General features: G+C 46.6%; 1 protein-coding gene across 2 annotated transcripts in view; it reads right to left on the bottom strand.

Annotated features, from left to right (window-relative positions):
- Positions 1 to 1,970: 1,970 nt before the first annotated feature.
- The window catches only part of IDUA (alpha-L-iduronidase), a 74,154-nt gene continuing 59,018 nt past the window's right edge, over positions 1,971 to 17,106 (bottom strand). Inside the window, exons 5-14 of one of the 2 annotated variants that reach the window (XM_056802280.1) lie at positions 16,211 to 16,306; positions 14,513 to 14,715; positions 12,936 to 13,115; positions 11,843 to 12,059; positions 10,324 to 10,560; positions 8,516 to 8,637; positions 7,897 to 8,022; positions 6,476 to 6,552; positions 3,688 to 3,788; positions 1,971 to 2,775 (exon numbers count right to left, since the gene is read on the bottom strand). In XM_056802280.1, the coding sequence (XP_056658258.1) occupies positions 2,672 to 2,775; positions 3,688 to 3,788; positions 6,476 to 6,552; positions 7,897 to 8,022; positions 8,516 to 8,637; positions 10,324 to 10,560; positions 11,843 to 12,059; positions 12,936 to 13,115; positions 14,513 to 14,715; positions 16,211 to 16,306 (1,463 nt within the window). In that variant the 3' untranslated portion in view covers positions 1,971 to 2,671. The remainder of the gene's footprint in view (positions 2,776 to 3,687; positions 3,789 to 6,475; positions 6,553 to 7,896; positions 8,023 to 8,515; positions 8,638 to 10,323; positions 10,561 to 11,842; positions 12,060 to 12,935; positions 13,116 to 14,512; positions 14,716 to 16,210; positions 16,307 to 17,106) is intronic. The other variant, XM_056802282.1, reaches the window with a different exon arrangement.

The following is a 17,106-nucleotide window of genomic DNA, read 5'->3' as shown; positions in this document are numbered from 1 at the left end:
GTCTGTCTGTCTGTCTCTCCTCCCTCCCCTTCCTTCCCTCCCTCCCTCCCTCTACAGGAGCTTGCTGAGGACCGCATTGCAGCTTGGTCGCCTCCAGAGATGCCTGGTGCTTGAGTCTCTAAGCACATTAAATTTCCATTTTCCTGTTTACCCCTGGAGTTATGAATGTGTGTAGAAACAGCGTGACAATTTCTGCAAAGGCAGAGAAGGGGCTGAACACCCACATAAACGCAGGCTGGCATCTGGCTTCCCTGAAGAAGGTGCGTGAAGAGAGCTGGCTTCTGGCCCCTAGGCCTTGGTCCTTCACCCCTCGCTCCCTGGTTCATCAAGCTGGGGAAGAACAGAGGTCAGGGCAGAGCTGAGTGAAGAAGAGAACAACTCAGCCTACTCCCAACAGTCAGTCAGTCAGTCTCTCTCCTCTCTCCCTCTCCCTCCCTCCCTCTTTCTCCTTCCCTCCCCCTCCCCTCTCTCTCTCTCTCTCTCTCTCTCTCTCCTTCTCTCTTATCTCTCTCTCCCATAAAAAAGTCAGCTACATCCGACAGGTGGAAGACCCAGTTTAGGGAACACTAGCCCAAAGATTCAGGCTCTTACTGCCTTTCTCTGTTGGTCACAGGAAGCCTCAGGATAAGACAGAGGCTGGTACCCTCTCTAGAGCAGCTGCTGCTTTCTTATTATCCCCATCACTCAGTTGCCCTACTATGTTCAAATCCTGGTGTCTTGGGCATTTCTCCCATGTACCTACATCTATGTAGTGAGGACATTCTTTCTTCTGCCCTGACAGCAGACCGTCTCCCTTATCCTATCAGCATGGGCCCTCTGAGATCCTCAGCGTCTGAGGACCCTTAGACATCATTTGGTTTAGAGTTGGTGAAACCAAGGTTCAGAGAGAGAAGAGGACTTAGCCCAACTTGCACAGCAAGTGAGTGTGGGAGCTGGGACTGAACTCGGGTCTTCTGAACACTGGCCTCTTGCTTTTACTTCTTTCTGCCCCACTATCCCTCCCAACCTTTCCCTTCCAAACTCAGAATTAGCAACACCCCACTCCATCTTGGTTAGTTTTCCCAACATGGAAACAGAGCAGCTGGGGAGTCAACAAAGGGCTATAGATGTTAGAGCAGTGGCTTCTCCAAGCAGAGCAATGGCCACACTTCAGAACAACAGGGTTCCATGACCCAGTCCCCAAATGATGCATTTGGCCCCTGCTTTAAGTGTCTGGGGCTGGATTTGAATTCAGTAAGTCTTTCTGATTCCAACACTTAATAGCTGTGTGACCCATAGCAAATCACTTAACTTTGCCTCAGTTTCTTCATCTGTAAAATGAGCTGAAGAAGGAAATGGCAAACCAATCCAGTATCTTTGCAGGAAAGCCCCAAATGGGGTCACAAAGAGTTGGACATGACTGAAGAACAACTGTACAACAATGACAAATGCTATGACCAGCCTTCCCACTCTGCTACTGAGGGCAAGTCAATTTAGCAAGAAGGAATATAATCTAGTGTAGACGAGGCCTGATCCCTGACCTCGTGGAGGAAGGCTTCTCGGAGGAGGCTGTGGGCAGAAGGGAAAGATAATGGGCAAAGGGAACAGTCTAAATAAAGGCCCGGAAGAATGGCAGCATGGAGCAGTTTGTCTGGAAGAAGAATTTTAAAAGCATGTGTGCTCCGCAATATGTTACGTCCTGGGAATAGCAATGCAATGGGAGGAGATAAGATATAGTAGGAAAAGAAGGCCAGGGAGGCAGATTTTGGTTGGGAAGATTACAAGAGCAGTGAATGGAGCTATAAAGGAGATTGCTCCATTTTTTCCCCCAAAGCAATGGCAGAATTTATTTTATTATGGTTCTGGAACTGGAAGTGGGAAGATGGGGGAAGGGATGCACTGATCAGCTGGTGAGCAAAGTGAATTGAGATGAGTGACATTAGATGGAAGAGGAAAGGAAGATGGCGCCAGACTATGGAGGACCAATGAAATGAAAAGAATCTGAACTTTACTTGGGAGCCGAGAGGGTTCAGATCCCTGCTCTGACTCTCCCTGATGGCCTTCATCTTAGACAAACCCCTTTAGCTCACTTAACTTCAGTTTCTCCATCTGTAAAGGAATATAAAAATCTTTGTACCAGCACCCACCGGCACCACCTCTTATGACTGTCAGGGGGAATGTATTCTGACCAACTTTACAGGGCCTCAGCAATAGGAGTTTGGATGACATGATGATGATTGTTGAAAGCAAATCTGGGGGGCCTTTACCATCTCAGTGGACCCTCAAGGAAGAAAAGAGCAGGGAGGTCAGGTCTGGTGCTGCTGTGTTGCCCTGACAGGGTGGAGGGACCTCGATCTCCAAGCTGGCCCCAAGAGCATCCCCTCTTGATAGTTGTTAGAATATTAATTGTAAGACGGTCAAAGACCTTTCCTTAAAATTATTTCCAAAAGTCAGTAGAACAAATATTATTATCCCTAACTTCACACATGAGAAAACTGAGGCCCAGGGAGACTTGACCAAGCTCCCACAGCTATTGAGTATTAGAGCTACAACTCTAGCCCATGAGTCTCCTTTAAGTCTCCTTCAAGTCCTTGGCATCACAGGTGGGTCTCAGCTTGATGAACATCAGTCCCAGGATCCCCAGGCTGTGCAGGTCTCCACCGGAGGCTTGTCTCCAGGATTATTGCCCACCTCATGAAGCTGCCTCTTTATAGTACAAAGGAATGGAGAAGGGGCCTGGGCGGCCCCAGTAATCCACAGCACGGAGTCGGTAGAAGCCGGTGACATTGGCGTCATCTGTATAGGAATGAAAGGAGTTTGGACATTGTGGCTATGAAAATCTCAGGGAGAGGAGGCAGTTAGGGACAGAGAGCCAGGCCTAGAGATGGGAGGTCCTCAGTTCAAATCTGGCCTCAGGTACTTCCTAGCTGTCTGCCTGGGCAAGTCACTTCACCCCAATTGCTTAACCCTTACCACTCTTCTGCCTTGGCATCAATACACAGTATTGATTCTAAGAAAGAAGGTAAGGGTAATTTAAAAAAAAAAGGAGGGAGGGAGGGAGGGAAGGAAGGAAGGAAGGAAGGAAGGAAGGAAGGAAGGAAGGAAGGAAGGAAGGAAGGAAGGAAGGAAGGAAGGAAGGAAGGAAGGAAGGAAGGAAGGAAGGAAGGAAGGAAGGAAGGAAGGAAGGAAGGAAGGAAGGAAGGAAGGAAGGAAGGAAGGAAGGAAGAAGGAAGGAAGGAAGGAAAGAAAGGAAGAAAGGAAGAAAGGAAGAAAGGAAGAAAGGAAGAAAGGAAGAAAGAAAGAAAGGAAGAAAGGAAGAAAGGAAGAAAGGAAGGAAGGAAGGAAGGAAGGAAGGAAGGAAGGAAGGAAGGAAGGAAGGAAGGAAGGAAGGAAGGAAGGAAGGAAGGAAGAAAGAAAGAAAGAAAGAAAGAAAGAAAGAAAGAAAGAAAGAAAGAAAGAAAGAAAGAAAGAAAGAAAGAAAGAAAGAAAGAAAGAAAGAAAGAAAGAAAGAAAGAAAGAAAGAAAGAAAGAAAGAAAGAAAGAAAGAAAGAAAGAAGAAAGAAAGAAAACCTCAGAGAGAGGGACCGAAGTGGTGGTGAGAATTCTTGGGAGAGCAGAAGGGAAGGCAAAGGGTAGAGTAACAAGGTTGGGCTGGAAAGGGTGTGAGGGGAAGGGACGAACAGGCATCCCAGGGCCTCAGGGCTTTACCTGGAGCAAAGACAAAAAGATTGAAAGTTGACTCTTTCCTGTTAATTCCTCGGTAAATATGTCCATGTTGGGAGAATTCAACCTCATATGTCTTCAGACACCTGGGGAGACAGAGGGAGAATAACTATGGACCTCAAGACCGTCCACTTTGGGTCTCAAAGTCAGAACACACCCAAGACCATTTAGTATATGCTGTACCTGACCAAGAATCCCTTCCTGGGACAAGAACAAATCCCAACAAGTAGATATCCAGCCTCTTTTTTTTTTAACCCCTTACCTTCCATCTTGGAGAAAATACTGTGTTTTGGTTCCAAGTCAGGAGAGCGTTAAGGACTAGGCAATGAAGTGACTTGCCCAGGGTCACACAGCTAGGAAGCATCTCAGACCAGATTTGAACCCAGGATCTCCTGTCTCTGGGCCTGGCTCTCCATCCACTGAGCCATGCAGCTGCCCCCTCTTCAGACTAATTTTGCATGACTTCCCCAGCGTACTCTCATTCCTGCCAAACTGGCCTCCCATCTGAAATACTACAGCACCCCCTCACCTGTGACACCTTTTACAATTCCCAGCTTCACCCAAGGCTTAGCTCAGCTGTCATTTCCTTCCCTCCCTTCTCAAAACGACTGCCTGTGGCTCCAGTGAGGGACCTTGCTATGGAACCCGGGGGCTGGCAAAACGGAGAGGGAAGACTCCTCTTCCCAACTTCGAATCTGGCCTCAGACACTCACTAGCTGGGCGGCCCTGAGCAAGTCCCGTCACCCTGTTGACCTCCGAGTCCTCCTCTCTAAAATGACTTGGAGAAGGCCAGGGCCAACCACTCCAGTATCTTTGGCCAACCCAAAATGGAGTCCAGAATAGTCAAACCGGACCCCAAAACGCCCAACGACACCAAACTAGGACAGAAGGGGGCGGTGTTGTATAATGGAAGGAGTCCCAGTTGGGCACACCGAGGAACCGGATTTGAGGGTCTTGGCTAGTAGGAGAGAGAAAGAAGGGCTCGGGGGGGCCGGAGGCAGGAGGGGGCTCGGGTGGGAGGCCGCCCCCAGGCGGCCGGTTCTACCAGCTTGTCAGGACCAAACACGGCCCAGGGGAAGTCACTTGACTGGCTGAGGAACTGAAAGGAAGCTGACGGAGGTTGATTTACTGTGGGCGTAGAGGGCTGGGTGGAGCAGAGGCTCAGCGCCCTCCATGGACTTGCCCCCGCAGGAGATGCACCAAGCGCTCTCCTTCCAACGGCACAATAAAGCCTCATCCCCATTTCACAGACCAGGGACCTGAGGCTCGGCGTAATGGATCCGGAGTCATCAGCTCTGATACTTAAATCCGTGATAGCTGTAGGACGGCAGACGGGACAATTCTCTTCCCGGGGCTCCGATCGCCCCTGTGTACGTGGAGAGGACGTTGCATCCCACCGAACATTCTCCAAGGTACCTCCCAGCCCCTGAATAGAGCCAGGCTTGGGTTCAAATTTGACCTCAGCTATTTCCCGGCTGTGTCCCCCTGGGCAAGCCTAGTCTGAAATCTATAGGGCAGTGCTACGACTTGTCACTCTGCTAAGGGTTAGAATGGGAAGGGGAGCCTCCACCTCTTTGGTTTCCAATCCAAATCTCTTTCCACTGCCGTCTCTAGAGGAAAGACCAGAAGCCAAGAGGCAGGAGTTTGGGTCAGGAGTGTGGTGTGAGAGTAAGTGCTTTAACAACTGGTTCTCTGAAACACACACACACACACACACACACACACACACACACACTTTTAAATTTCATTTGCATTATGAATGTTTTTCTTTTTTCTTAAAAGTCCTTACCTTCTGCCTTAGAATCAATACTGTGCATTGGTTTCAAGTGGAATATTATACTGAAATAATATATAGAAATATAACTAAAATAATTGGTTATTTAAGATAAGGGAAGGAAGGGAAGGGAACTGGGGAGCAGTAGCTCCTGCTCCTTCTTTTCCTCATAACACAAGGCAGAAGAGTGGTAAGGGCTGGACCAAGAGGGTTAAGTGACTTGTCCAGGGTCACACAGCTAGGAAGTATCTGGGGTCAAATTTGAACCCAGGACCTCCCATCTCTAGGTCTGGCTCTCTGTCCACTGAACCACCTAGCTGCCCCCTTTCAATTTTTTTTCCCATTACTTTCTTGAATCTAGATAATCAACAAAATAATAAACCAAAGCCTGTTTGCAGCATTTGCTAACTTCCAAGGTATAAATGTTCACACTGAAAATTTAAAAGCCGGCTCTTAGAATTGGTTTGAGCTGGCTCCAGCACACCCTTGGTTGGGTCTGTCTCCACACTTTTTGGCTCAATGACCCTGGGCTACCTCCTTCTTGCTTCTGAGCCTCAACTGTCTACTCTGTAAAACAGGATAATGGGATAGCTTCAGACTCCTCATTTCACAAGGCTGTTGTGAAGAAACCACAACGTGTGAACCACAAGTTTGCTCTAGAAACAACAGTGGAGCTAACACTCTCGGCTTTGCTACTAGCCAGCGGTGTAGCCCTGGCCCGGCTCCTTCCTTTCTCTGTGCCTCAGGTTCTTCCTTCGTAAAAAGGGAAAATTGGAAGAGGTGATCTCTACGGTCTCCCCTCGCGCTGACGTTCTAGGGTCTGGGGATGAAAGATTAAAAATAGGAGTGGGTGCATTCCTCCTCTTGGAGGATGTTCTCTTGGCTATCCTCTCTATCGTGACGGGGTCTGATCTCCTAACAAGTAACATCAGGCGTCTCCTGGCCCCGAGACCCCACGCTCCTAAGGGGGTTCGGGCTCTCGAGGCCTCATATACATACTTGGACTTCACGCAGCTGTCATCCCAGAGCAGAGTGATTTGTCCTCTGGTGAGAGGCAAGATTCGGACGCGGTTCACCTATCCAGGGGTAAGGTGAGAAAGAAGCCCTTGTTGGTGTGAATGTAGCCAGCTCACCACGACTGAATCTCAACCCCCGGGAAAGATCACTGGATTTGGAGTCCAAATGCTCAAGAGACCTTTGACCTCCCTGCTTATTGCTGATGGAAATGCCCAAATCTCCCCTTTTCTTAAAAACCTTACTTGATCCTGCCATTCTTTTTTATTTCTATTTTTAACCCCTGACTTTCTGTCTTAGAATCAATACCGTGTATCGGCTCCAAGGCAGAAGAACAACAAGAGCTAGGCAATGGGGGTTAAGTGACTTGCTCAGGGTCACATGGCTAGGAAGTGTCTGCAACCAGATTTGAACCCACAACCTCCCATCTCTAGGCCTGGCTCTCTATCCACTGGGCTACCCAGCGGCCCCCTCCACTTAGTTTTCTAGGGACTGGAGTCCACAGAGACTAAGTTCAAAACCCATCTCTGAAACTGACAATTGATATGATCATGGGCAAGTCACTGGATAACCTCTCTAAGCCTCAGTTTCCTGATCTGTAAAAGGTGGTAGTGAGCCTTCATCCACTGAGCCACTTAGCTTTCCCCAATCCTCATGCTTCTTCACCTTTCCTCTGCTTCCCATACTGTCTTCCTCCCCCTTCTCTTCTATAGATTCTCCTTGGCTTCCATGACACTGATCTCTCCCCATTCTCATTCCCCTCCTTATGCTCCTCGTCAGGCTACCTTACTGGTCCATCACCCACTTTTTTGGCCTTGATATATAGGTCTTTCCCAAGGCTTTGCCCTGAGCCCTCTTATTTTACTCCTTTTTGCCATTCTCTCCTTTCATCAGTTCCCATAGCTTCAAGGATCATCTCTTTTAGATGAGGCCCAAATCTCCATATCCAGCCCCAAACTCTTGCTGGAATGCCAGGCCCTTCGCTTCAGCTGTCTGCTGGACATCCCCATTAGGGTCTCAAGATGGACGCTCTCCCCTTTCACCCTAAAGCTGCCCCTTCTTCAAACTTCACGACCACAAAGGTCCCTCGCATTCTCCTCCCCTTACACTCCCCCACTTGGCTCAGTCTCACCTCTGGACCCTTTTCCACTCTGCCCCCCCCCAGAACCCTTGAGTTCTCAGGGGGTTAAAAGGTTTCCTTTCCTGAGGTGGCTGATAGTTTAACAGAGCTGCCTGGTCCCTTCAATTTCTTGTAGCTGAACTGGAATTTGAATCCAGAGCCTCAGCCTCTTCTCTGAGGCTCATTGCCTCTTATATTTGTGGACCAGAGTGGGCTGGGATTAGGCCCTAATGGTTGCCTAGGAAAAAATGGTCTTCTCTTTGGGCAGGGAACCCCAGCCTCGTACCTGGTTCGGGGGCAGGCGTGGCCTTGAACACACGTGAAGGAGAAGGACTGAGGGTATCGGAAGCTCCCGCTTTAGGGTCAGCTGGCCATTGTCAGGGAATGGAAATGGGCCTGTGGCTACCGCATCCTGCAGAAATACAATATGACCACAGGAATTTGATGATAGGAATCAAACAACACACATCTAGATCTGGGCGGCATTTTCAATGACTTAGAAGCGTGGAGCTGGCTTGTAGAATGTCAGAAACAGGAGGGCCCCGAGGACACATGAAGCATAATCCTTTTATTTTACAGAAGGAGAAACTGAGGCCCAGAGAGAAGAGACTCTCAATCTACAGCTCATTTCACTGAGAGAGGACAAGTGTAAATCCTTCATCCTCTGGCCATCTCCCCCAGCCCAGGGGTCATTCTGTCCCTGCTTGTCAGGCTTCCTTGTCTCTCGCTCTATCCCTGAAGCCCTCACATCCCTCCTGGCCATTCAGGAACCTTTGCCCTGGCTTTCCCAATATTGCTTTGGCCCTCCCTTCTCCCTTCTCCTTTTGCCGTTTCTTATTCCCATTTGTTACTTCCCTTCCCAACATTCAGTAGTCCCGTTTCCTCCACGATCTCTCCAGCTGTACCTCAGTCTCTCTCATCTGCTGAAATTGCTTTATGGTGGGGAAGACAGGTGAGCCAAGTTTGTTCCACTCCAGGTAGGGGCTGGTGAGATTATTGTCCATGTAGTAGGTCATGTAGACAAGGTCTGGAAGAGGCAGAGAAATGGATCCCGGAAGATTCAGTAACTGGAAGAGGCTGAGTTGGGTAAAGGGTGACAGTAGGGGGGCAGCTGGGCAGTAGAGTGGATAGGAGTCAGGAAGACTCGTTTTCTTGAGTTCAAATCTGGCCTCAGACACTTACTAGCTATTGTGTGACCCCGGGAAAGTCACTTAACACTGTTTACCTCAGTTTCTTGTCTGTTAAATGGACTGGAGAAAGAAGTAGCAAACCATTCCAATATCTTTACTAAGAAAACCCCAAATGGAGTCACAAAGAGTTGGGTACAATTGAAATGACCGAACAACAAAGGCATGATTCTATACCTCAAATTGCTGTAGGCAGTCCAAAAAGAACGATATGAGAGAGAAAGACAGAGAGAGAGCAGAGACAGAGAGAGATAGAGGGAGGGAGGGAGGGAGGGAGGCAGGGAGGGAGAGGGAGAGAGAGAGAGGGAGACAGACAGAGGGGGGAGAAAGAGACAGAGAGAGACAGGCAGAGAAGGAGAAAGTGCAGAGACAGAGAAAGGAAGACAGACAGACAGAGAGACAGAGGGAGAGAGTGCAGAAACAGAGAAAGGGAGACAGACAGAGGGAGGGAGAAAGAGAGACAGACAGAGAGAGAGACAGAGAGGGAGAGAGTGCAGAGACAGAGAGAGAGAAAGAGAGTGCAGAGACAGAGAGAGAGAGAGAGAGGAGAGAGAGAGAGAGAGAGAGAGAGAGAGAGAGAGAGAGAGAGAGAGAGAGAGAGAGAGAATACAGAGATAGAGAGACAGAGACAGACAGAGGGGGGAGAAAGAGAAGGAGAGAGACAGGCAGAGAAGGAGTAAGTGCAGAGACAGAGAAAGGAAGACAGACAGACAGAGAGACAGAGGGAGAGAGTGCAGAAACAGAGAAAGGGAGACAGACAGAGGGAGGGAGAAAGAGAGACAGACAGACAGAGACAGAGAAGGAGAGAGTGCAGAGACAGAGAAAGGGAGACAGAGGGAAGGAGAAAGAGAGACAGACAGAGAGGGAGAGAGTGCAGAGACAGAGAGAGAGAGAGAGAAGGAGAGAGTGCAGAGAGAGAGAGAGAGAGAGAGTGCAGAGACAGAGAGAGGGAGACAGACAGACAGACAGACAGACAGAGGGAGGGAGAAAGAGAGAGAGGGAGCACACTCACTAGAAGCTGAAGAAATGAAGGTAGGGTTCCAGAAATTGATGGGACTTAGAGAAGGCCTTGATGGATGGACAGGATTTAAAAAGAAGGATGGGTGTATGTGAGAAGCAGTTTATGTGAGACTAGCCAAACTGGAGGAGAAGGTTCATATGGGGTAGTAACGAGGGTGGGATGGGGTAGAATCAGAGATTCATAGACTAGAACTGGAACAGAATCCAGATGAGGCTACAGGAGTGAAGTTAGAACTTAATAAATAGTAATTTAAAAATTACAAAGCGTGTTAGTCACTACTAAACTGTACAGAAGGCAGTGAAAAGATTATTCCCATTTTAAAGAAACTGAGGCCAAAAGACAGCAAATGACTTGCCCAGTTAATAAATGTCATAGCTGAGTGTCAGGCCAAGGCACCCTTACGTTACCCTATAGGTGATGGGCACCTATACAAGTTTTTGAAAGAGTGAAGGACCAAAGTGGTGTTTGAAGCTTACCCAAGTCCCCTCTGGCCCCAGGCCCTCACCTGAAGCTGGTGGAACATTGCTGAGCCGGATGGTGACCATGCTGAGGTTGGCAGATGTCCGGTTGTCATCACTGGCATACACTAGCACTGTGGCCTGCCAGCTGTCTGGGGAAGATGGCTCCTCAGGCCAGTGGGAACTGGCTAGTACTCCCACTGTGTGATGGCTGTCCACCAGGAGCCCATCACAGTGAGCCTCTGCCCACAGCTGATTTTCACCTGTAGGTACAGAAGAACAGACTACACTTGTGTGTTAAGGACTGGGTTGTAGATACTCCTATGAATGAGAGAGGCCACAAATCGATGGGGTGTGAAGGACGGGGCCCAGGAAAACCATTCCTCCCATCATTTTCTCCACTTTTAGAGTTTTATTCCTTCAGATGAACAGGATGATTTCAGAAAGAGCTGGAAAGCCTTCATGAACTGATGCAGAGTGAAATAAGCAGAACCAGGAGAGCATGGTGCATAGCAACAGCAATACTGTGGGATGATCAACTGTGATAGACTTGGCTATTCTTGGCACTGTAGAGGTGCGGGACAATTGTGAGGGACCTGGGACAAAGAATGCTATGTACCTCCAGAGAAAGAATGGTTGGAGTCAGAATGCAGATGAAAGCATGCGATTTTTTCACTTGTTTATTTGAATTTATGTTTTGGGGTTTGGGTTTTATAAGATTCCTCACTTACAAAGATGATCAACATGGAAATGTTTTACATGATAACGTATGTATAACTCAGATCAAATCACCTGCCAGCCCTGGGAGAAGGAAGGAAAGGGAGGAAGGGAGATAATTTCAGTCATATAACTTGGGAAAACTTGTGTGGAAATTTGGTATTACATGTAATTGGTAAGGAAAAAATTTTAAAGAATCAACCACAAAGAAAAGAATTTCATTCCTTCAGGCTAAGCATGGTCATTGCTGGATCCTCTTTCACCCCTATCCCGAACCCAGGGGAAATATATTCAGCCCCCATCAGAGACGGGGAGAGTCAAGGAAAAAAGAAAGAGATGGAGGTGGGGAACAGAGTGTGGAGAAAGAGTAACAAAAGAATGTATGTGGGAGACAGAGAAAGACAGGAACAAGTAAAAAGAGGAAGAAAGAGATAAAGGCAGAGAAGAAAAGGATCGAATTGAGAGAGCAAAGAAATGAGGAAGGAAAGGAGAGAGGCAGACAGGAGAGGAAAGAGATACAACAAAGGGCAGGAGGATGAGAAAAGGGAAAAGACAGAAATAGGAGGCAGAAAAGGAGCAAAGGAAGAGACAAGGGAATCAGAGAAAAAGCAATAGAGACAAAAGAGAAGAGGCAGAAATGAGAAGGAAGGGATGAGACAAGGGAGGAAAAGAAAGGAGAGACTCAAGGGGGAGCCAGAGAGGTAGAAGATGGAGCCAGGGAGAAAGGAATGAGATTGGCAGAGGAACAGAGACCCAAAAGGGAGCCACCAGACCCAGGGGCAGGAGACAGAGTCTGCCAGGATGAAAGAGTCTCTCACACCCAGATCTGCACTGATCGATGGACCTTACCCAGCAGGGCCAGCAGCCCCATGGCAGTGAGCACTGGTTTTCGGATTAGGTGCACATGGGGTGGCTTGGTATTGTTCATCTGGAAGCGAGCAGTCAGTGTCCTCTGGGTAAAGTGGTGTGGGTAGTAGCTCAGGAAGGCATTATCATTGCTCAGCAGGCTATAGTTCAAGGTGTTGTTGGGTTCTGACAGCAGCAGGGTCTGATGCTGGGCTATGACCTAGAAGGAGGGGCAGCCTGCAATAGATGGAGCTCCCCACTTGCCACTGGGCGCCCCACCCATAAGTCTTTCCATCCCTACTCTCAAGCCCCAGGGAGGCACAAAACATTTGAGCTGGAAAAGACCTCAGAGATCACTTATCTAGTCCCTTCATTTTCAAGGTGCAGGGGGTGGGTGGGGGGAGACTGAAGATCAGAAAGAGGAAAATAACTCTCCCAAGGTCACATTAGTTAGAGACAGAATCAAGACAAATCCCAGGCTCAGAGCCTTTTCCTGTTTATCTCTATAACCCCCTTTGCCAATCTCACTTCTCTGTCTCTTTTTGCTATATCTCTCTCCTTCTTCTCACTGTCTTTTCCCCACTGTCTCTCTCTCCTCTTCCCTCTCTTCTCCCTCTTTCTCCCCTTCAATGTAGGGGAATCCTAGTGGTCAGAGTACTTGGCCTGGAGTCAAAAAGACAAGCTCAAATCTGGCATCAGGCATTTACTAGTTGTGTGACCCTGGGCTAGTCACTTTACCTCTGCCAGCTTCATTTCCTCAACTGTAAAATGGGGATCATAAACGCACTTACTACCCAGAGTTGTAGTGAAGAGCAGATCTAATATTTGTAAAGTGCTTTGCACAGTGCCTAGCACATAGAAGGTTCTTAATAAATGTTTGGTTCCTTCTCTCTCTCTTCTTCCCTCTCCCCCTCCTCTCTGTTTCTTCACCACCTCTGCTTCTCTTCCTATCTCTACTTCCTTCTTTGTACTTTTCACCTAGATTTTTCAGCATCCACTGCTGTCCATGTCAAAGTGAACATGTCTGTACATCCATGAAATGCTTTAGAGAAGGAACTTGGTTCATCAAAGACAGGCTGGAAAGCAGGAGACTTACCTTCACGACCATTGATGCATACGTCACATCTGCTCTCCAGATCTGGGGCTTAGACCAGCCTACCAGCGGGTCGGCCTCATCATTATAAATGGGGACATGGGTAAAATTGGGGAACAGGCTCTGGATCTGCTGGACAGCTTCCTTTTCCTGCTCTAGGATGTACATAGAGCTGCCCTTACCCTGCAAGAATCCCAGGTTAGGTTATCAGACTATACAGGCATTGGCCAAGGGGTTAGTCACTCAGTACCCCAATCATTCACTTCACCAGACACTATGAAGTGCCTCCTCTGTTCAAAGATTTGTGCCTAGGGTTGAAGATATAAGGGTAAAAGATGGCCATTATTTCTTCCCTCAAGGAGTTTTACAGTCTAAGAGAAGTGAGAGGCATGTGTAGCATCCCTTTGGGATGCCAAGGAGATATAGATGCTAGAGATGGACCAGAGAGAGAAATCACTGGTGATTCCATCCTTATTGCCCTGGAGAGCTATTCTGACCCAGTGGCTGACTGACTGACAAGTCAGCCCAAGGGATGGCGGGAACAGCTGAAGCTATAGGAAAAATCATTCCTTCTGGAGAATGCCAACATTTTGGCAAGTGTGAATGGGCAGGCAGCTCAACTAGCAGCTGTCAGGGAACCAAGGGAAATACTCACAGGAACTTGGAGAAAGCATGCCAGCCAGGAAATTCTTAGTGCCACGTTATAGGATGGGGGTGGTGTGACCAAATCATGAAAAAACACGGAATCAATATGGCTATGCCATTTTCAGGCAATGGAGAACAGAGTTGGTGATTCCTCCCCCTCTCCTCTTTCTTTGTCTTAGATGAGGCAAAGGCACTTAGCACAGAGCCTGGACCAGAATGGGAGCTGATAAATGCTTTTTCCCTTCCTGTGCTTCTCCTACCTTTTGAGAACCACGTCCTTGTTTCCTGAATCTCTGTTTTCTTAAGAGTTTGGCCACTTCCCTTCCCATTATTTTTTTCTAGTTAGTCAGAAAGGAAAACCATTCCTCCAAAGAGGGATATGGAGAGTGGCCCAGAAGTAGCTCATTAGAGTATATGCTCCTTGAGGGCAGGAACATTTTTGTTGCGTTCCTTTAAATCCCCAGCACTTAGCGCAATGCTTGGTCCCTAAACAGATAATTAATAAATACTTCTTGACTTGCTGAAGTAGCAGCCCCATCTGCACAAGACTTACAGCCAGTAAGACGGAGTGACAACTCATTTGCCGTCCCACCACTATTGCTAGACATGCACATAAATAGGATGCAAAATTTAATGGAATAGGGCTAAAGGAGACACGTGGGAAAAGTGATATGCTTAATTTGGTATGAAGTCATGGGGAGTCTGAGGGCATAGCACCTGCCTTGGGCCTTGAAGGAAGGGAGTGACTTTAAAGGATGAAGATGGTTGGGAGTGGATAATCTGTCCTAGTCACAGAGGACAGTGTAAGCAAAGGCATAGAAACAATAGGGGCTGAGGCTCTAATTCATACTAAGGTATGAAAAGCTGATAGAAATCTCCTTTTTCACTTGCTCCTCAATGGAGCAACCAGAGGGATCCACCTGGAACCCACTCACCTTCTTGTGTAAGGAGATATAATCCAGACGCACACCTTTCTCACCAGTGAAGAAGTTTGTCCCATTGTAGCAGTGACTGAGTAGGTTCCAGCAAATGGGGGAATTAGGGAATGGATGGAAGGAGTCACCTGGACCTCCAAACTTCAGCCCCAAGTTGGCTCTCCTCAGGCCTTCTGAGCAGGCATCATAATAGTTCAGGAAGCCTACATCCAAAAGCAGCAATTGTTTACTCATCTATTCATTCATTGCCTCATTAATTTATTCAGTTACGGATCATTTATTTATTCACTCATTCATCCACACATTCATTCTTTCATTCATGCATGCATCAACTTACTCACTTATTAATTCATCTACCCTTTCATTTAAACATTATGCTCAGTAAACACCAACTGATAAACAGTTTGTTCTATAATAGTTTGGGTAAAGTATTATTTTTCTCTTTCAGGGAATCTCCTTTCCTCCATATAGTCTTCCTAGGCTTCTCCATTCCACAATGTTCTTTTCCTTCTCTGACTTTCCACAACCCTTATGTTCTACATCACACCCTTTATCTCCCAATTATCCACTGTTCTATACTGTCTTCTCATTGAATTTCATGCATGTGTGTCTTGTATCCCCTTCCCACTCCCCAAACATACTGTAAAGTCCTCAAAAGCAGAGATCAAAGGCAGAGAATGATGGCACAAAAATGGTGGACTGGGAAACATGAGACTCCTCTGCTAAGCTACTTAAATTGTGTGACTCTGGGCAAGTCACTTAACCTTTGAACCTCAATTTACTCATCCATTAAATGCGGATAATAACCCTACAGACCTCCATGAGGCCATCCTGAGGATGAAATAATGCATTGATATGAAAGGACTTTGTGATTAGAGATCATCCAACCTATTCTAATCTCACTTTATAGAGAAGGAAATTGAAGTCTAGAGATGACAAGAGATTTGCTCAAGCCCACATAGTAAATCAGAGGCAGAGCTGGGAATAGAAACCAAATCTCTCACACTGAGAACTTAATTTTTTTTATTTTTATTTTTTATTATTAATAGAATTTATTTATAAGCATCTCTGTCCTTCCCTCCTCACATCTGTATATATAGATTATGACTTTCATGTTTCCATTTTTCAGTTCATTCTTTGGAGGTGACATTCACAAGTTATTCTTCAATTATTAATTCTGTAGCTGTATATAATGCTCTCTTGGTTCTACTCATTTCACTGTTCGTTATCCCATGTTGTTCTTTCAAGTTTTTTTTAATTAGACTGCTCACTGTTTCTTACAACACAGGAGTGTTCCATCACAATCATATACCACAATTTGTTTAACCATTCTTCAATTGATGGGCATCTCCTCAATTTCCAATTCTTTATCACCACAAAAATATTTGTTATAAATATTTTAGAACATATAGGTTCTCCTTTTCCTCTGATCCCTTTGGGAAAGAGTCAGCAATGGTATTGTATACACAATTTAAAACTCTAGATATAATTCCAAATTGTTCTCCAAAATGGTAGCTCTTGGTTCCCAGAGCTACCAACAATGCATTGGTGTCTCCATTTTTCCATATTCCAAGCTGAGAACTTTATACTGAAATTCAAAGCATTTTCCCCAAGTGGTAGGAAGGACCCCCATCTTATACCTACAGCATCTACCTTGCTCCTGCTCTTCTGGTCATGCCTCTGACAGTGCTTACATACCTTGAATCGTCATGGACACGTTGTCAAAGTCGTGATGATCAGGTTCATTCCAAGTCTCAAAGTTCCATCTGGCCACATGGCTTAATCCATATTTCTCTGCAAATAAGACAATAAGGGAAGTCATAACTACGGCCAGCTTAGGCTTCTCAGAGAGGAACTGATGGTGAACAATGGCCTCTGGCCCACACTCTGCCACCTCCAGTGATTCTAAGAGTTCTACAACACCCCCAAATACTGTGATGACTTCAAAACCCTTTCAGTGTATCATTTCCCAGCTCCTGAAAGCAAATGGATCTAAGCTTGTCACTATCTGCTTACAGATATAAATATTGACTATGGAAATGGAGAAAATTGAATAACAACTATAAAAGAAAGTTTTAAATATTTATTAAATATCCCTGGAGATCCTCTAGTCTGAGACATAGTGGAAAAAAAATATAGCATGTCAGAGGGAAAGATATTGGAACATAGAATACAAAATGTCAGAGGTAAAAGAGACCTTAGAATTGGGAATGTCAGAGTAGAGAAGGGATCTTGAGACACCCCTCAATTGCCAGAAGAGAAACTAAGGCACAGGGAGAGGAATCAACCTGACTAAAGTCACTTTATTGGGACAGCTAGGTGGATCAGTGGATCAAGGGCCAGGCCTAGAGACAGGAGGTCCTGGGTTCAAAAATGGCCTCAGACATTTCCCTGGACAAGTTACTTAACTCCCATAGTCTAGCTCTTACTACTCTCTGCCTTGGAACTGATACACAGTATTGATTCGAAGATAGAAGGTAAGGGTTGTTCGGGTTCCATCTCTCGCTAGGTCCTCATCATACAATCACTATCTTTTAAGGATCTGAAGGTTTACCATTCAGGAGAGAGATTTGACTTGTATGTTCTTGGTGAGA

This window comes from Monodelphis domestica, chromosome 6 (assembly GCF_027887165.1).
Source record: "Monodelphis domestica isolate mMonDom1 chromosome 6, mMonDom1.pri, whole genome shotgun sequence".
Lineage (NCBI taxonomy): Eukaryota > Metazoa > Chordata > Mammalia > Didelphimorphia > Didelphidae > Monodelphis > Monodelphis domestica.
This window is presented reverse-complemented; position numbering and strand designations above follow the sequence as displayed.